At 37.7% G+C, this 21,774-nt stretch overlaps 1 protein-coding gene across 47 annotated transcripts in view; it reads right to left on the bottom strand.

Moving 5' to 3' along the window:
* The window catches only part of LOC106059375 (titin-like), a 177,498-nt gene that overhangs the window by 130,181 nt on the left and 25,543 nt on the right, over positions 1 to 21,774 (bottom strand). Inside the window, exon 1 of one of the 47 annotated variants that reach the window (XM_056019837.1) lies at positions 1,369 to 1,794. The exons of the other annotated variants lie outside the window; for them this stretch is intronic. Coding sequence (XP_055875812.1) covers positions 1,369 to 1,407 — 39 coding nt within the window. The 5' untranslated portion in view covers positions 1,408 to 1,794. Of the gene's footprint in view, positions 1 to 1,368; positions 1,795 to 21,774 lie in introns of those variants that run through there. 47 annotated transcript variants of the gene reach the window in all.

The following is a 21,774-nucleotide window of genomic DNA, read 5'->3' as shown; positions in this document are numbered from 1 at the left end:
TATTTTGTGGTCGAACGGTGCAATGAGGGTGTTGTGAGGTCAGCACAACGACAAACAGCATTCCCTTCGTTTGGCTGAAGAGTCCATACGAGGCTCTGGTACCTTCCAGTGTACAACGCATCAACAAGGACAGCACCCCTTTGTGTCGACAGCTCAAGTCTTATAACATAACAGGCACGCACATTAGTCTTAAACCATGCTATGACTATACTCTTAGGAACTCCCTTCAGTCGGGTAAATTTAAGAGTTAAAACAAACCTTGGTATGACCATTGTCTTAGGAACTCTCTAGAGTCGGATGTGTACACCCAGGATGAACAAAGATCGATAGACCGGTACACAATAGAGAAGGTAAGGCGCCCAGCGCGCGGGATGTGCCACTGGTAGAAATCAATGGAAGTCGTGTGAGTAATGGCGTCTCGCTGAGTACAGCCTAGCTTGGTGACCTGGCCTGACACACGTTTGTACTAAGTGTCAACACCAAGACGTGCATGTTACGTACACTACTTTGAGTTGTACAGCTTCAAGTCGACAGTAAACAAACTAGCTAGATGGAGATCTAGAGGTTGCAAATAAACTTGACAAACTCTATAGAATGGAGAAGTTGTGTATGGTTATAGAATAGAAATGTGGAAGAGGATTTAGAATCATATTACAAACATATATTTATGAATAGGCGGGGAGAGGAGGGGGGTGGAATGGGGGAGGGAGGAGCAGGTCATCAAATGTTGAACTTTCAAGGGAAAACAAAACCAAACACTAATAGATATTCAATCTATAATGGTGTTGGTATAGCGCCTATTGAGCTATTAGATATAAATTGCTTGTACCACATTTTGTGTTCGTGCTCATCAGAGCGACTTCCTACATATCAGATGGTTGGTAAGATCAGCAGGTTCTTCACACTTGACGTGTTTGTTATTGGATGAGCTCTTCAGACAAGACAATGCCCTCCCACTGTTTGAGGCCAATACATGCACATCAGTTTCTTCTATTTAATGGGACACTGAGAATGTTATCTGGACGTACTTCTTCTTTGGTGGGACTGGCTAAACTTCATTACTGGCCGATAGATTTCATTCTAAAGTTTTAGTAATGCTTTGCCCCTAGAAACGACTCAACTTCGTAGCAATTACAGGAAGTTTGACTGACAACTTAAAAGAGCTCTCATCGCTGAAGAGATCCATACAGTCTAGTCAAGGTTGTTTTGACTGCTGGATGGTGAATCAATATCATTCAATGTGTTTGATTGTGTGTCACTTTTATTGATATCAAATGAAACGTGAACTGTCACTATAAAAAGTGCACAGTGACTAAGTAAAACTATCAAATAGAATAGAACGACGCAGTAAGTAAGGGAATGCATTACCTTGTGATGTTTAGGAGGTGACTGAGGCTGATCAGCCATCTTACTGTTTGTGCTACAGCCTATTACTTCAAGTGAAGATGAAAATACTACGATGGAAGCACTCCTTAAGTCAGTTGAGGTCACTCAAAACGAAGGTAGACACGAATAGCCTTTACAACAACTACGCCAAGGACTTGCATCAAGTGTTAAGGCATCTACTCGACGCCTGAGGTGCTTCACTGTCATACGTGAGTAGCTATGGCGGCATTCTGCCGTCCAGGTTCCTGCTTCTCTTTTCTTTTTTTTTTTGGTCGTATTTTATGAAAGACACCCGTTGATTGGTCGGTCTCGCTATTATGTCTGCATAACTTATCTCTTCCTGGCACTACCAGAGTCCTGGCTGTGAATGGAAGCAACAGTAGGCAGACGACAGTCCCTGCCCCAGTAACACACAGGCACACACAGTGAACGTGACTCAGCCACAGCGAGATACCCCCTCACACCCCATCTCCCTCACTCTCTCTCTCTCTCCGTCTGGGCGACTCACTTCGTATCGATTATCGGCTCACGTTATAATGGTCGTGCAAGCTACAGGCAGGACATGACGTCACACAAAAGCGTCTTGTCGCCAATTTATGTATAGAATTAGAGAGAGGCATGATTTAAAAAAATGATAACAATTCACATAACAACATTTAGTGTATACAGAATTCCAAGGATTACTATTTAAAGTGAAAGTCTAATGGCTCGGAATCAATACAGAGAGAAATATTTTTCCTTCCTAGTACCAGATACAATGTGACTCAAGTTTAAAAACACAATTCATTTTGAAAGTGAGAAAGTTACAGGTGGAGCCGTAACCCTGAAAACTCATTTGAAAGCAATGCTACAAAAGGACTTATCAAAGATACGCACGTATCTAGACCGTTGTAACACAAACCAACAAGATGTATTCTCTAGACTTTGATTCAACAACTTTCTGTCTTGACACTAAACAAAAAAAATTCGAATGTGTAGATGTGAGTGGATGCTGACGAGATGCGGGCTCCAGACTTGTCAGTGACTTCTGCTGCACAGTACAAAATGAAAGTCTGAATGCACACTCTATCTTAACGTACCAAATAAAAGATGCAATAAACATCCTTGCCTAGAGCCAATAACAAACCTACTGCCTACCGTACAGGGACAGTTCTCAAAGTGTAAGCCCAGGCCTCTCCCTCCTTCCCCTTCCTTTCAAAATAAATAGAAAAAGGTGAAGGGGAGATGCGCAGAAAAGTGAAACGGAACACTAGAGCTGGCATTAACATTTGACTGGTTTTATTTACACTGATTCGATACACACGCAAACGATTCCGATACGAGTCATCTGTTTTAGTTGTAGTTCTAAACGCTGAATGAGAACTGGACATAAAGTAACCAGCAAATACTGCAAAGATGACTAAGCACTAATGACAATGTCATTTACAATCGAATAAATAAAACACAAAAATATACTTTTTTTTTTTTTTTTGAGCGCCAGGGACAATAAGAGAGATAACTCAACAAAAGAAAATAATGATGGTAACAACTTAGTAATGTCCCTTCCATGATAAAAGCTATTAAGGGGAGTGATAACTGTGGCGAGAGAAACATCGGCAACAATGAAACAATAATGTCGAGGAGAGAGACTATATTGTTAGCATATTAAAAGCAAGGTTCAGGGACAGATACTGAATGTTTTTGATCAATAGCATAACTTCCCGGGAAATTGACAACTTTTAGAAACAGTAAGAAATAGTTCACCCTACCAACATATTGTGTCTTAGTCTAATTTGAACAAGTCAACTGAAATTAAAGACAGTACTGTATGTTCATAACTCAGGGAGGATATCGCTAGATGTTCAGTGGGTTAACATATCCAGTCAACACAGCTGCCCAATGCATGCTACAAGCTATGCAACGCAAACTGATCCCCCCACAACAGCACATCTATGCGACATATATGCAATGCCAGAATGTGCCGTAGGCCAAAGAATTGAGCCACTTAATAATATAAGTCAATATAAATTCTAACTAAATATGAGTGAAGACTTGGATCAATAAAACTTCAGTTCTGAAAGCCCATTTCACGTAGAGCACTCCACAACATTTGTTTCAAACTGGAGAATGTATTAGTTATAGCATGATCGTTTTCTTCCAGACGATGGAGACATGAAGTCAACAGTAGAACACTTAAGTGGGAACATTGAAGACTTGAAAGAAACCAAAGTAGAAACAAAAATACGCTGAAGAAAAGGGAGTTAATGTTTAACTAAAGTAAGTATTATTACATCACTTAATTCCCTTTGAAACTGGTCTTATTTTAGTGTCACTGCGACTATTAGTGCTCTCTCAGTACCTCAAGCCTTTGCGAATCTTCAAATGGTACCTTAGACCCTTTATAACAACAGATGTAGCTACTACAATTTGGTAACCCCACAATTAGTGCAACTCGTACAATATGGCACCACATCATCACAGATATGCTAATGAATCACTAGAAGTGGTAAAAGTTCATATCCAAAGGTGGATTTAAGGTACTCCACACTAACAAGAAATAGGTATAGTTTAATTTGTATCAAACCCCTTCCTAAAGATAGTGCTGATCCATTGGACCTATGTACCGGTAAGTTGCCTAACTCTATATGTTTTACTAATAGATTACAGTCACTAGAACACAAGGACAGAGAGAAAGTCTTATGACATGATTTTCTGCTGAGTTATGACTATGCTTCATCTCATCGAGTGTTTATTCTTCAAATGTCCTACTCAGAGCTGTTGTTGTTGAGGTTCGTGTCATCAATTTGCTTTGCAGCATGTCCAATGATTTACTTGACCAAGAAATGACACTACCTCTCGACGGGTAGTGCTTATGTTTGTAGTAGAAGCCAAAGGTTGTCAAATAAATCAATGATATCAACGTCAACAATAATCAACATTCACCTCGTCCCGACAGGTTTTTTTGTTTTTAAGGGAGTTGTTTCCCTTGACTAAATGCATCATTTCACGTTGGTAGATAATTTGTTCAACACATAAATATTGACTTTTTTTTTTTTTACATAAGGAATATAGGGTGAAGTCTTGTGCAACGACGAATGACAATTTTCAAATGTAAATCTTCGACTGTGCAAAGTTGTATTATAAAATCAATAATACAGAAGATTTGATAGGAGTAGTTATTTATTTATAACTAGAACAGGGTGTAGAAGTAACAGGTACAATATAAAAAAAGAAAGATTATATTAAGCCTAGTTTTACTAATTAGATTAACTAAATCTGTGCGATTATACTTTTTTTTTACCAATAGTTTGTTTGTTTTTAGCGCAATTTCATGCTTTTAGCTTTCTCAGTATGCTATGATTCTATCACTTGTCTGGACTAGTTGAGAAGGGGGTCGTGGTGAATGAAGAGTGTATCTGTGTGAACGTTACCGTGATAATTTTTTAAATGCATTTATTTAGGAAAAAAAGTTGAACGACCTGAATTCGAACGAGGACTTAAGCCTCCTAAAGCTAACATACTAACCACTGTGCAAGGGAAGTGCTTATGAAAATATAAGGTTTTATAGTTATCTATAGTTAGTTTCAATCTTTGAAGCATTTTCTCTACTACAACTTATATCACCACATCAGTCAAGTACAATTTCTTTCCCTTGTTCGATCCCAAACAAAATAATTAATTACCAATAGTTGATAACTAATTGTTTTTTTGTTTTTTTTAAGTGAGTCTTGTTTTGTCAGGTAAAAGAAATGAGTGTGCATCATTTCAGCTTGATCCGAGATTGGATGTGGGAGAAATAACGTGTACAAACTTTTTACCAGATAGAGTGAGTTGATATAAGCTTTGTATAAAAAAAGACAACACTTAGTCTCATACTAAAGATAAAACAGCTTCTGTCCACCAGTTTCAGGGTGTTTACAATCCAGGGATACTATGCCAATCGTGACTTCAATTGAGTTCTACATCAAATCTGGAGTCCATGTTTCACTTTATGCTAAGTCCACACTAAACTTGTAAGGCAGTCAAAAAGTTATCTCACTAGTCGTCTCTATCTCATTGTGGTCTCGGTCTATTCTTACTCCTCTCTGTAATACTACATCGGTCAACCATTTCTATCTCCTAAAGTTGGATTATTTGTTACATCTCTAGAGCAGCCACAAAACATTGGAACTACAAAATAGGACTGCTGTGTTCAAATGGGAATAGAATAAGCCACAACCTTTTGGATAGGAACACTAGTTGTATGGAACCCCAGAGTTACAATTCAACATTGTATTGATTACACTTGCTGTGGACGTGTAGTTTTGTTTGTTCTTCGCTTTGTTTTGTCGATGAAAAAAAAATATCTGAAACTATAGAATAAAACATTTTAAGAAAATCAATGGATGTGGATTATTAAATGTTCATTTTGAACAATGTGAAGTGGCTTTAATACACATTGGGCAAACTTTTTTTTTTTGGATGGATAAGATGCAGCAATGTTCCAGACGTTTGAGTATGTGTGTGTGTTTGTGTGTAGAGGGGGTAAATTCTACAACTCTGCCAGCTCACTAAACAAACGCCCCCAAAACTGTGCAGGAGGCTACCTGGAGCAGTGGTCTAGTACAGCCAGTGATAATCTGTCTCGACGCTCCTTAGCCTGCATCATGCAATGGCAGGATAGCAATGAAATTATGGAAACAACGGGAGACAACTCACTGCTGACACCATCCGCGTAAAATGAACTGCGTTGCTATAGCGATGAATACCCATGATAGTTGGGTGTCAATTTTTAAAGCACAAAAACGCTTTAACCAAATGTGACAATAACTAATCTGAATATAGCTATAACAATAATGTTTAATTTGAAGAAGAATTCTCAAAGTTATTGACCAAATGTTTTGCCATGATTTTTATTTTTATGCACATCTTTGTGGAAATTTCACATTTCAATAGCAAATTAGTACAGGTTCAGAATTTCCTGATATAAAAAATATAGAATTGATCAGCTCAATCTTTCTAATACTAGACAGTACACTTCAACATACATGATGTGATACAGTGTCGAGACAGAAACGTAGGGAGCACGCTAGACAGCCATGAACTGGAATTCGCATCAAGCAAAAATTGAATACAGAGATGAAAAGATATGGAGAAAAAAAGGTTAACAGTATTTATCAAAGAGAGTTGTTGTTGTTTTTTTTAAACAAACGCATGGGCTCCTACGAGAACGATATTTTGTAATCAATGAAGTTGATAAAGTATATTTTTAGTATGAAGAACATGAGGATAAAATTAAATCACACTAGCGTTTTTCATTTTTAGCGGCCCCCGAAAGAGGAAAAGACGCTATTAGTTTTGTGTGGCCTGTCTGTCCGTCCGTCCTGTTTAGATCTCAGAAACTAGAGGAGAAAATGAAAATCGGACATCATGATATTTTAGATTATTCAAAAATCTGATACAACGGCTACTTTTTTCTTTTCCGAAAGTGAACCATCTAATTTTTTAAATTATATATGCAAGCAGATTTTTCAGAAGAATATACCCCATTTCTATGAAAAACTTCAGTGGAGGTAAGTTTTTTAAAAAGGTCACAGACTTCTTCATTAATAAACTAAGCTTCATTAATAGATTCGCGCATTGGTACAAAAAATTTGCATCTAATGTCACAATGGAAAAAAAGTATCAATGGATCTTTATAAAATATTTTTTTGTTTATTTTCCATTTATTAACTAACTCATTGGATAGAATACTGATTCAAATATTGTTTTCTAAAAAAAGAATTTTGATACGAACTTCGTTTTAGATATAAGTTTGAAAAATAATGAACTACTTTTATAAAGCGTAGTTTTGACATATTCTCATTATAGGGGCCTACACTTGACAGTCTAAAAAAGACTAAATAGAGCCCAGATCTACATATATTTATAATATATATTAAAAATTTACCGGTATTAATAATTTGAACAAAATTTAAATTATTAATGCAATAACTTATCCTCTGACAGTTTAGGGGTGCAGATTAGTTTATTATTTAAACAGTAGTATCACATTAGAAATGAATCGGATACGAACAGCAAAGTACACCAAAACCCGGTAACAAAAGGGCTACTATACCTGATTATAACAATGGCCTAGGTCTAGTAATTGTAAGATTAAACGTGTTAAGTTATACGAGTTCTAGTCTAGATATAGACTAGTAGATTCTAAATCAAGATTCTATATCTATTTCAGATCTAGACTTAGATCTAGCTATAGACTATGATCTAATTCTAGATCTAGGCTTAGATCTATTTCTGGATCTAGACTTAGATCTAGTTCCGATCTAGACCTAGAATTAGGTCTTGAATCTAGATTTAGAGCTAGAACTAGGTCTAGATCTAAGTCTAGTTTGTGTGACAAATGACAACGGAGATATAAATTTTTATTTGCTAGGGGAAAGTCTGTCAAGTCATTTGTACACAAATGTAGCTAGCTCACTACTAAAGTAATCTAGGTCAAAAAAATTTTTTTTCGTGTTGCCAATTTATCTAATTTTCTAAGAAGAGTAAATCTTTTTTAGTTTCTCTTTCTTACATGTAACAAGATATTAATTTTGAATGTGTGGATAAGGTTTACAATTATTATTTTTTTAAAATATAAGTGTACGCTAAATGAATATATGGAGATGCTGTAGCTGAGGGGTAAAGCACTTGGAACCGGAAGTCCCGTGTTCGAATCCTGGTGAAGACTCTCTGTGGACCACTTCGGGAGCCGATTTTGAGTTTGTGTTTCCACACAAACCGTCTTTGTAACCTTGTTTTTTTTTTTACATTTTTTTTCACCCATTGTTTTTTTCAGAAACCAAGTATCTTAGAACACTTTCTGTTATCTATACGTTTTGACCCCATTCAAATGGCCAGCATTCATTTATGTTCACAAATCCTGTTGCATATCGGCTTCAATGAAGTCCAAATATTTGAATGAAAAGGTTACTAAGTGAAACACAAAGACAGTGGTTAGTGAGTGCAACCAACTGTAGTGAATGAACAACCTGAAAAAGAACAAATAGTAACAAGATAATGAACAAGACTGATAGAACTCTGGTCAATCTGGTCCACCTTCGTTACCGAAAGGTAGATCTACTTTCTGAATCTAAACTGCGACAATTGCTGAGCAAGTGTTTAAAAGGTGCACCGATGGAGCTGGTGTTGATACAAGCCAGGATATAGAAGATGATGTTAAGTGCCGAAGTGTGTTTAAATCGTTTTAAAAGTCGGCGTTGAAGCACTCTTTAGGCACATGCTCTTAAATTCCTACAAATAAGCAACTGTAAATAGTGATAATAACTTTTGTTTGTGTAAATTAGGGTATATTTAGACACAAAAAATGACTTATCCTGTGACAGTATCATCGTCTAGTTTCACTTGTATAGATTGTAGCATCATACTCAATAGTAAAAGCTCGCCAATGGGTTTCGTTATGTTCAACGTACTACCAAATACTATATTCTTGTCAGAGGGTTCTAGTCTTCTCACAGTGGTCATATTCAACTTAAGGATTATCGAGGGTTTTATCATTGTCATATTCAAGGTTCTCAACTTAAAACTGGGGTACCCCAAGAGAGTGGGGAAATCGATTTAAGAACAACAGCACTTGTTTTGGCTTAAAGGAAGTGCATGAAGGGGAGGACTATGTATTTAATGGGAGAGAATGTAGAAATGAGAGAATGTAGATGCGTGTGTATCTGATTTCAAAATAGAAAGGGTATGGATTAGAGGGGGAAAAAAGGCGTGACTCATTAATCTTAGCGTCGCTAACATAAAAAAAAAAAAACGTCTACACTCTAAAGTGACCTACTGCCGTTAGAAAATTTGATACCAAATCTATTTTCACGACTTTGTCAGAATGACGGGCGTTTATCTTTAAACCTCTTCACCTTGCCCGGGCTGCACTGCAGACAGCATAGAGGGAGATATTGTCAAAACATTGTTCCCACTGAAGCGGTCTAACAAGTCGAATTCTGGATCGAAGTGTCGTACATGTCAAAGCGCTCTGTTCACGACCAGCCATTGCACAAAACCAAATTCAGAAAGATATCAAAACTAATTTCTTGCTGCTGTTTCGGATTTATGTCATCGTATTTTGGGATATATGGCTCATTTGACCTTCCGGTGACATTGTTTCCTGACTTGACAACTTCGGTTAAAAAATTCCCATTGCAGCCAACCATTTAGCAAATCTTAAACAAGACTGTCATTAGTTCACCAATTGTTAATGGCATGATTTCTTTCTAGAATAACCAGAACACTTATTAATACAACTGAAAACTGAATATATATATATATATATATGAGCGTAGCAAAAGGGGTTTTGAGTTTAAACCCCCCGCAAGCGGGGTTTGAAGCTAAAAGATTTATCTTCAATGTAAGAAAAAAGTAAATTACACACTCAAAAAAAAAATCCTGGCTACGCCCATGATATATATATACATTCCAGATTTGAAGGTAATCTCCTAAATATTGCCAGACTGAGGGCCAAAACTAAAATCAGAGCCACCCTCGTAAGAGATATGCTATTCGCGGATGACGCAGCGGTAGTGGCAGACAGGCAAGAGGAACTTCAGTCACTAATGTCCCGCTTCTCTCAGGCCTGTAAAGAATATGGCTTGACTATAAGCACGAAGAAAACAAATGTTATGGGACCACCTGCTACAGCACCACCCTCCATCCTCATAGACGATAACAAGCTGGACGCCGTAAACGAATTCTGTTTTCTGGGATCCACAATTAAAGATGACCTGTCTCTAGAAGAGGAGATTTAAAAAACGCATAGGGAAGGCTGCCTCGACCTTCGCTAGACTCAGGCCAAGAGTTTGGGAAAACCATAAGCTAACTAAGGTGACCAAAATGGAAGTCTACAAGTAACAAGGCATGCGTTATGAGTACACTGCTGTATGGCAGTGAATCATGGACCACCTATGCAAAGTAAGAGAGGAAACTGAACTAATTCCATTTGAGATGTCTCCGTAGGATCTTGAATATCACATGGAAATAAAAAGTGTGCAATACTGAGATCCTTGCGCGATCAGGTATTCCCAGCATCTTTACAGCCCTCAGACAACGCCGTTTGCGCTGGCTTGGACATGTTCGCCGGGTGGAGGACAAGCGCATCCCGAAAGTCATCCTCTATGGTCAACTCGCGACTGGCACAACAAAAACTGGTCGCCCCCACCTCCGTTACATAGATGTAATAAAACGTGACCTCAAATCAGTGAACATCAATACTGACAATTGGGAAGACATAGCTATAGACCGCAACAGATGGAGAGAGACAGTGGCCAAGAAAGCTATGGACAGTGAAAGTACATGGGTCTCAGCTCAGGAAGAAAAACGTACAATCCAAAAAAACGGCCAGCTCCTCTACCGAAGCAAAAGCCACCTTAACCTGCGCTATCTGTGGACGGGAGTGTCTCTCCAAAATAGGGCTCCACAGCCACACGAGGAAGTGTGCTCTGAGATGAACCATAGTCGTTCTACGACTGAAGGAGGCCAATGATATATATATATATATATATATATATATATATATATATATATATATATATATATATATATATATATATATATATATATATATATATATATATATGAGACTAATAAATGTTAACTCATTTAAGTCTGTGAGTATTTTAATAGGACTTAACAGTTTAGAGATAAGATATTGATTAGGCTCGAACAGAAATGTATTTCTGGTTAAGAAAGGGAGGGAGGGGGGGTTACTTACCAAAAGAGCTTTCTATTACTTACGTCTATCTAAACAAGTGTTAGACCAGACAGTTATAAAGTAGATGAAGTTTGGCCCGACAAGTGTGTTTTGAGTAGGCCTTATAGTATCGAAGAGACTGAGAGACTTGAACCGGAGACGCTCAGTTCTACACAGCCAACCTCTTGGACTCTCTATCACTTGGTTTCTATTAACTCACGCTCAGTAGTGCGTCCTAAATGAGCACGCGCCGCTGGCAGGCCCAGTTGATGATAGCGTAGGGAAACAAAACAAGTCAAGATACAATAACATTACCAAGCACCGCTATTAGTTCTAAATGCTTCGATAAATAGTAATAGGGTTTTTGAGTAGGTCGCTAGCCTCCCTTGCTTCATCTGCCACATACAATTGTACGTGCTAATGTCATCAGCCCCCCCCCCTTTTCCCCAAACGATATGCTTCCACTTCTCTACAAAAGTATTGATTTTCTCAATGATGCCAACTATAGAATAAAACATTTGACGAACACGTAGACACCCCCCTCTCCCGCTTTTTTTTTCTTCCAAATTATGTCTTAAGATATTCGCGTGTCACATCTGCTAAGGCGCATAAAGCGTTCACTGATGAATCTTTTACCGAAATACAGGCTTGGGTCTGGATAGAGAGACAACAAGAGTAACATGCATCCATCCTTTGGTGATTTTTTTTTTAAAATTATTATTATGAATACAAAGTTGTCAGCACTAAAGCTAGACCAAGAACAAAACGATTACAGCTGGGTCAAGAACAAAACGATTACAGCTGAGTTATGAGCAATGCCATGTGAGCTGGATAAAAGGACAAAACTATTAAAGCTAGGTGAAAAACAAATATGTATACGCTAGATCAAGAATAAAAATAAAAGTGTCAGTATAGTGCTAGTATTTGAAATGATAATGTTTGGGAGAAACAAAACGCTTAACAGATACGATCATTTCTAGATACGAAAATATTTGTTGTTGTTTCACTATGCTCTTTGCTCAAACCTAAAACAGCATGTCTACATGTCTATGTTAAGAGATCTGACTGGCAATTGGGGGAAGGGAGTAATTCAAGCACACCTCTGCGCAGAGAGCAAAACGTGCGCCCCCCCCCCCCCAATTTTTCCTGGACACCACATAGAAATAAAGGTTTATAAATATACGGTATTTAATAATAATATAATACAAATAACCTTAGAATGTATTACCTTTTATCTACAATAATATTTTGGCGCCTGTCTGCGTGTGCAACGCCCGGGGCATCTTGACCCCCCCCCCCTCCACTACGCCTCTGAGTACAAAACACACAAAACACATTATTTTATGTCCGCTAACAAAATAATTTAATTGTTTTGTTTTAAAAAGCACAACAAAAAAAAATCTATGTAATCCCTATCACACATGTTCAAGATTTCTTAGATCATATTTGTGCGTAGAAACCCGCATAACTTTACATTTCCAAAGTCAAGATTTCATTGTACATCACAAACCTGTCTAATTAAAACACTAATGGAGCATCTGGTAAGCATGCAAACTAAAGGCACAGGTATAGGCAGATTGTCCACACATCAACAGCAGTCATGTCATCCTGTAACAATGTCTAGTATGAATTGGTGCAGCCTAACTCCAGGCACTGCCACAATCTTGCCTGCCATCACATACGCTATCATGTCAGCAGAGTCTATTGTTAGAGGACTGTCTGCGTTTGGCAAGGGTGAGATAATCAAACCCAGAAGGGTGCCTGGCCTAGGCCAGAAGAAATTAGCCCGCTCCTGTTTACAACCAAACTTACTACTAAAGCACATCGATGTATTGGACCGGCTCATGGAGCAGCAAGTCTGATCCTAGTCAGTGCAAAGTATTCAGAAGGTATGTAACAATGGCATTAGAGAAAGACGTCAAACGAAATTGTTACAATCTATCGTTTTTATTAAAGATATGGTATTAAAAGAATACAGAACATTTCAAACAGAGGCGTGGCTAGCCACGTCAATGTGATGCGGACCGCAAGGAACATCAAGTGATGAGGGGCATCAAATTAAAGAAAAAACTTTCTCATTGAAAACTACACAATATACAAACACAAGCTACCGTATTTGAAATGTAGATGAAACATTTATTTCAATAGCTTCTTTGTTCATTTCCTCTATTATGTCTCAAATTAAATGTAAACCGAAGACTAGCTTAAATTAAACTTACTAGGTTAGTCTAAACCTCGAAAGGCAACGCACTTTTACACGTCCACTTTCTTCTAATGAAACTGCCAATGGACGAGATAGTTTTGAGAAAGAGAATGTTCTACTTGCCAAAAATAATCTTTTTTGTGTTTACCCCGAATACGCTTCTCACAAGATCCTGTATTTGGCTACATCTGCATTTAAAATCTAACGAAATGGATTCAATGAGTGGTAGAAGTTATCAAGGAAAATTGAAAACCAAGAGACCAGCAGAGCACATGCAGTCATTGCTTCCTTGGAATGAACTTGTAAAGGACAGTAAGGACAGCAAGCCTCAAGAAACAAGCAATAGGAAAAATAATACTTTCAAAAACAAAGCTTGTCTAAGGGAAGGAACCCTAAATACTGCCATTTATCTGAAAATTACGGGATGTATTTCTATTTCTACTATATAAAACAAAATTAATTATTTTGTACTAAATGAATAACTAATTTGTTAATATTTGGATTCTTTCGTGTATTATTATCGACTATGAATAATTATGTAAAATTTCAACTTGATCCGAGAATTGGAAGTGTGAGAAAAAACGTGTGAAAATTTAATAAGGGGACTAAATTCATATATATAAATATATATATATATATATATATATATATATATATATATATATATATATATATATATATATATATATATATATATATGTATATATATATTTATATCATGGGCATAGCCAGGATTTTTTTCGCCCCCCCCCCCCGCGAAATTTTTTTTTTATAAGTACTTATATGTGTGTGTGCGTACATAATCTTTATTGCATTCTGACCCTTCATTCTTTCGGAAGACGTTTATTGTGCCCTAGAATAGGTTCTTCCATGAGTTAGTGGAAAAAATTCCCCGCCATTACTAGTAAGGGGGTCTGGGAGATCGCTAGGACCTCCCCCAGCGCGGGGCTCGCCGTCAAGCACTATTTCTGATATTGAAAGCCAACAAAATGCATATTCTGAGGTATCTACAGTGCATTTTCCTGCTATCAAAAAGTTTTATTTCAAAAACCTAATGTGCTATTCTTACTGACTTAGATCCTCCCGCGCCATTTGGCGCATTGCCGTCAAGCTGTTTCCATAAAATTGTAGATTCCCTGCCATTACTAGCAATGGGGTCTGGGGGAGCGCTAGGAGCTCCCCCAGCGCGGGGCTTATTTCTGGTATTGAAAGCCAACAAAATGCATATTCTGAGGTATCTACAGTGCATTTTCCTGCTATTAAAAAGTTTTATTTCAAAAACCTAATGTGCTATTCTTACTGACTTAGACCCTCCCGCGCCGTTCGGAGCATTTGACGTCAAGCTGTTTCCATAAAAATCTGTCACTGGTAATGTCTGAAGCCTCTTCCCACCTGTCATGAGGACCTCAATGAATGAGTGGCGTCAAGTTGTACTAGGATATCATTGCAACTCTTCTTATGCGTAATTCATCTTGTCGGAGAAGATGTCCCGCAAACCTCATGCGTCGCTCTCTCACAATCTTACTAAAGGGTCGACTCCCAGTTCGACATAGGATTTCCTTGATTTAGACCCGCTCTCTATAACTGACTCCTAAAATCTGTCTTAGCCATCTTTGTTGAGCCACATTTAGTGTTTTTCAATTTCGGCAGATGACTATTCACTGCAGTTTATTAAGAGAGCCCTGCCACTGGTAAAAAATGTGTAACCTCTCTTGAATACGCTCTTGGAATTAAGTGACTGTAGTTTGCTTTACATTTTATATCGAAAAGAGAAGTTTTATCGTCAAATCATCTGTTGGGGGTTTTCCACCTCAAAATGCTCTGTAGGATGATCTTAAACTCAAAACCATCTTGAGGGGTTTTAAACTTGTAAAAAACGCCATCTGTAGAAGAGGGGTTTAAACTCAAAACCCCCGATTGGATTGGCTACGCTCAAATAATTTTAGTGTGTAATTTGCTTTTTTTTTATATTGAAGAGGTATTTTTTTAGTATCAAACCCCTCTGAATGGGGGCTTAAACTCAAAACCCCTTTTGGCAACGCTCATAGCATTTTGAGTGCGTAATTTGCTTTTTTTCTTACACTGAAGATATATTTTTTAGCCTCAAACCCCCCTGGCGGGGGGTTTAAACTCAAAACCCCTTTGGCAACGCTCATAGATTTTAGAGTGAGTAATTTGCTTTTATTTATATTGAAGAGGTACTTTTTAGCTTCAAACTCCACTGGAGGGGAGTTTAAACTCAAGACCCCTTTGACTACACTCATAACATTTTGAGTGTATAATTTGCTTTGTTTTTATTATTAAAGAGGTATTTTTTACCTTCAAACCCTTCAAAACTAAGCCAAAACCCATTTAGCTAGGCTCATAACATTTTGAGTGCGTAATTAGCTTTTTTTGTTATATTGAAGAGGGGGTTTATCGTAAATTTTGGAGGGGGTTTTAAAATCAAAATCTCCCTTAATATGCTCTTGGAATTAGGGGATTTTCGTTTGCATTTTTTTTAGTTTTGTTTTATAGAACAGGGGGAGTTAACTGCAAAAACCCCAAGTAATGTTTTTTTTTCAAACTCAAAACCCCTGTTAGGGGTTTTTAAACTCTTAGGGGTTTTTAAACTCAAAACCCCCTGGTAAGGGGTTTTAAACTCATAACCCCCTGGTAGGGGGTTTTAAACTCAAAACCAATTGGTTGTGCTGGGGCAAGTGATGGTTTAGTATTAAAATCTCACCTAAAATAAACAAAATCAAAGCAAAAAATCATTCACTAAATTCCGATCCCCCCCCCCAGGGGGGGATTTAATTCCGAGGGGGATCCCCAACCCCCCCTGGCTACGCCCATGATATATATATATATATATATATATATATATATATATATATCATTAAGTAGCATTTATTTCCCTTATTTCAAAATCAAACAAAATAATTAGTCATCAACAATTAATTAACCAATTGTTTAATTCTTTTGATTGATTCGTGTCTTGTCAAGTTTAATGGATAATAGTGCAAAGTTTTAACTTGATCCGAGAATGGGAAATGGGAGAAAAAACATGCTCAAACTTTTTACCAGACAGACTGGCAAAAGGACGGACAAACAGACAGAGTGACCTGATATAAGGTTTTTTTAAAAAAAAGGATAAAAAGATAAGAGTCTTAAAAATGATTTGTTTTCTCTCAAATCAAAATCTGGCATTCAATGGCATCAAGACCAAGTGGAGTTGGGAGGACACAACTGAAGGAAATGTCTCGGAGAAATGACAATCTAAGTGAGATTCACTCCTGAGAGAACATTGGGATCGGACGTACACAAATACAAAAACGAACTTACTGTCATTTTAAGTGGTCATGAAAATAAATCCTAAAGCAATGAAAACAAGCTAACTATTTCTCGATTATGTTCGATAGTAAACATGATATCTCAAAGGTGGATCGAACTCAATTTTACAGTAATGGATAAAGACGGGATTGAAGTTCGTGAGTCTTAAGAATTCAACGACACTAAGGAAAAGCATGTTGCTGGAATCACTGCAAATAATTTTAGAGAAACTACGTTCGTATGGCTTCGACATAAGGTTTCCAAGGTTTATCGCAATTTCTTCAGAAGCATCCAAACTTTCCAAACAGGAGCTTGTAGATCTCTTCTCAGTCCAGAATATCGTCAACTTGATTTGCATATTTCTGACTTGTGACTACATACAAGAGATTTTTTTTCAAACTAAAGTTGATCAAGAATTATTTGTAATCAATGATGACAAATTTACGACTTACTAGTTAGTTCATTTTGTTCATTGAACAAGAATTGTTGGAAAAAATATTTCGATAAAATTATTGATAGTTTAGCCAGCAAAAAAGCATTTAAGATTGAATAGTAGTATTTTTTATTTATTTATTTATGTAAAGTTGATTTTTTGAGAATTAGCAATACATTACATTAGGGAAAAAAACGTATTTTTGCTGTTACATTTCGTTTTCTTTTTGGAGGGCATCAAATACCCTAGCTACGCTACTGATTTTATATATCTATAGATAATTTCTAAAGCATTTGAAAAATATATATATTTGTACGACCACGTCTAACTAAACAGCCCCATGGTCTAAAAAAGTTAACAATACTGGCTTAGTGACATGACTAGAAACAACTCGTCTGATTCGTTTGTTTTTCTTTCTTTATAGGAACGAAAATATATCCCCCCAAAAAAGGGTGAATCAGGAAAAATGTCAACAGGAAAGCAAAGATGGCGCCGGGATGTGAGTTATCCCGCGTCTTTCCAAATTTGCATTTATTCATAGGAATCTTTACGGTGAATGGATGCCCTTCCCTCCCTTGTCCACCATTCCCTACCCCCTAGCATTACTCCTGAACGAATTGGTGACTTAGAGCTGTGCAGACGGAAGGGGGCTTCTAAATGTGTGCTTTGAGAATTAAGACCAAAAGAAACAAAAACTAAGTGTATGAGTGGGGAAGCACAAGAGAGGGACAGTATAGATGAACAAGCTGTCTGTCTGTGGGGCAGTACGCTCGTCCACACATACAACGGGCTGGAATCTCATGTCGATATCAACATAAGACAAAAGTCAGTGAACAGCAAGTTGGTCTTGTTTAGGAACAGTTGTTCGAAGGGACAGATTCTGTGTATGTGTGTGTGTGAGTAAAACAAAAAAAAAAGATGGGATTGCTGTACTTGTGAATAGTGGCAGCAAGATAAGATCTCAAGGCCTACTTTGGTGTAAAATGCGTACTAGCATCATTGATCTTATGACTTAAAGGTTACCGATGTGATTTATGTTAGATGCTGATCAATTGTGTTATTGTAAAGAACTGCTCCAATTGCGCTCTCTTACATCTAGATCTTACAAAAAGCATGTAGTATTTATTCCTATTGTGACTCTCACCCATTCAAGTCAACGAGGATCAGAACACTGATTTCAATGGCACCTTTTCATAGAACCCATTTCGTGAAAATGAAACCTTCTTGCTTAAGACCCGTTTTAGAATTAAAAGAAAAAAAAAACATTCAAAAATACTATAAAAAAAACAACTTTTTCTTTAGTGTCCTCGGATCAGTCAAGTAATTAAATGTATAATAGATATAGACTTACAATGAAAACAAATTTAACAAATGAAAGGGAACGACCTGAATTCGAACTCATGGCTCAAGCCTTAACACGGTAACCACTCTACTAATGGACAGCACATTAACATAGAAGATTGTACACTTCAGTTATCTATTGTTTCTATATTGCTCTATATTTTTCATGTTGTGTTCACTAAGACTCAGACGACGATGTAAAAAGGGGACTAATTCAGCTTATACCACTACTTCAGTCAAATACAAATTCTTTCCTTTGTTTGAGATACCAAACAAAATAAATAATTTAAAAAAAATTAATTAATTGTTGTTTTTTTTATTGATTCTTAGGTAAAAGAAATAATTTGCAAAATTACAACTTGATCCGAGATTTGGTGTGGGACAAATAACGTGTACAAACTTTTGAACAGACAGAGTGAGTTGATATAAGCTTTGTACAAAATTACACGATTTGCCATCTCTTGGTAAACTCTTGACTTATGTATGACTTCATGTTTTTAACGTACTTCAGACTTTGACCAAGCGTTGAGGCGGTCCAGGTAATGGGAGCTCTGAGGAGCAGAGCGTGACTCGGCCAAACATTCATAGTCATGTTCCCGAACTAAGATGCCAGAAAGATAAGAGAGTTTAAACAGACGGACTATCCCATCATCCATCACGCTAAGGAGACCACGTGACTCAACTAAATCTGGCTACAAACAACTCACGTGACTTTGTAGAGTAGGCTTTGTGATGATATTACTAAGAACATATTCCGACCCAGCCCTTGTACCCCTCAGGCATGAAGGAGAGCTCTGTTAAAAAGCATTTTTTTTTTTTTGGAACTCTTGAGAAATTACTTGAGCTAACACCTCCCTGAGCCTTTGGTACACAGTAATGGAGACACTGGCACACAGCACTCAATGACGGATCAAATTAGCTAGTCATTCTAGGTGTGTGGAAGCGTCGCCGTATGCACAACCTACAATTTATGAAGTCAGACATTCGATAAACATATAATCTAATAGTTATTGCCACACACTTCTGATTACTATCGATTGAATGACCGGAAATCAACGATGTTGTTAGACTCTGGAATTTATGGCGCAGTAGTCGTGAAAAACAAGTTTAAGAAATTCTGCCTTTTAGACGAAGAATGGTCCGAAAAACAAAACACAGAATAATGGACACATTTTTTTTTATTAATTTGAGGTGGGTGTGTTCGATTCTGCTCAGCTCTTTTAGTAAACAAGTATATTGAATAGTTTACCCTCTAAGTATCAGGGTGCAGATGACTATCCAGTGTAAAAACTCCCACAATCAATCCATTCCATCTCCTCAATACAACCCAATTCCAGGTTGTACCCTTGGCTGGCCAGAACAGATTGATCTGTTTAGTTTCTACAGACTTACCCGCTGTCCTGATTTCTTTTGATCCTCACAATCTGACCAGGGAGACAAGTAGCACTGGACCAATTAGTCTTCATTTGTCTCACAAACTTGGACAGTTTCTCAGTCGATTGGGGCTCGGTTGTTGGTAGTCCAAGAGCAAGCTAAATCGTGCATTTTACTCTTTTGTTTTTGTTGTACAAAGACAGCATGTTTCCAAATGGACCTCATTCACCAATCGTAAACAAACAACATTTAGTCACGTGATCTTATTGATAAAGCAACGAGAGAAAAAATATGTCAAGTGACAACCATCATGAATTAAACATGAGATCGTAAATTATATAGAAGAGATAGAGCACCACGTGGCTAAATGTTGATTATTTACAATTGGTGAATGAGGTCCATTGGGCGTAACAGCTCCGAAGATAAAAGTATGCGTCCTTTTGTGTTGTCGTTTCTATTTCGCTATAACGTAGCTTAGCAATTTGTATAGATTAGGGATACACAAACTAAGGCCCGCGAGCCATATCTGGCTATTTTTATGTTTCAACCCTCTTGTCTTGTACATGTCAAAACTTAACTTTTACCAAACGTGAGCAAAGCAACAAAAACTCCAGTAATGATTGTCCCGACAATAATCCCTGGCTTTTAACTAGTGGCACTCACTGTCCTGCTGACAAGACTGGTCATCTTAAAAGATACTATGAAGTACAGCTCACTGACAGTCATTAGTGCCGACAGGAATTGGAGGGTGGGCTATTGATTTTGTTCAACAATTTAAGAGAGACAGGGCGCGAGCACCCTCCGGGCTTGTAGCCTGGGTCAATATCTTCATGTCAACTTCGTGGTCTCTAATAGATCTGAGGTCGTCACATGCGACTCTCTCCTACTTTGTTGCCTTTCTATGTACCCATAGTGCTTACCAGTGATGCCATTCGAGCATTAGAAAAATTACCTAGCATCTAAGTTTTAGTTTCTATACCTCTAAATACCTATAAGCATAAATGTGTTGTTGTTATTTTACCTAGAAAAACATAACCTTTCTCACTAGTCAAAGTAACAACGTGATATAGTGCAGAGATCCACAACACTTAAGTTGTTTTTTCTTCGGCGAGGAGCGATTTTAAAGTTGTTTTTCTTTCTTTTTTCCTCTTCTTAAACAACACTAAGATCGGGAGGCGTGGTCGAGAGGCTAAGTACGCTTGAACTTGGCTTGGCTACCTATGAAAGGGGCTCGAGGTTCGACACCCAACTCGATCAGAGTTGTGTTTACTAAAAGCAGCACGGAAAACCTACTCCGAGATACCCCCCCCCCCACCCACTAGTCCACAAATGAGATTGGACCATAGCGCTCTGATCACTAGCGGATCCAGAACTTCGGAGTGAGGGGGGGGGGGATTTTTTTCCAAACCCTAACCCTAACGCCCAGTAAACCCTAACCATAAACGTGAGTACAGCATATATATATATATGAGAAAAAAAAAAAGCAGTGTTTCTCAACTTTCTGCGAAGAAAAAAATCCAGACATGTTGAGCCCTTTCTCTTGATAGTTTGGGGGTCTGGGGGAGCGCTGTAAGGCTCCTTAGTGGGGTTCGGGGCGAAGTCACATAATATTTTTTTTTTTGCATTCTTCCTGACATTTACAGCTCATTATTTATCAGTGGGATTCGTGGCAAGGCCCGGACGCCAAAAGCCTTTTCTTGCATTTTTTTCACTGCTGAAACGCATTCTCCTGTCATCTACAGTTCATTATTTATCAGTGGGGATCGGGGCCCCGACGCCAAAAGCGTTTTTTAGCATTCTTCACTGCAGAAACGCATTCTCATGACATTTACAGCTCATTATTTATCAGTGGGGTTCGTGGCAAGGCCCCGACGCGCAAAAGCGTTTTCTTGCATTTTTCACTGCTGAAACACATTCTCCTGACATCTACAGTTCATTATTAATCCATTAAAAAAATGACCTTTTCAATAATGTTTTACTTGAAAAAATATTCTAATATGAATTAGAAAGGCCCTTACTACA

Source organism: Biomphalaria glabrata, chromosome 2, assembly GCF_947242115.1.
Source record: "Biomphalaria glabrata chromosome 2, xgBioGlab47.1, whole genome shotgun sequence".
In the NCBI taxonomy this organism is placed as follows: Eukaryota; Metazoa; Mollusca; class Gastropoda; family Planorbidae; genus Biomphalaria; species Biomphalaria glabrata.
Note: the sequence above shows the minus strand (reverse complement) of the source record. Positions and strands in the feature narration are given on the sequence as shown.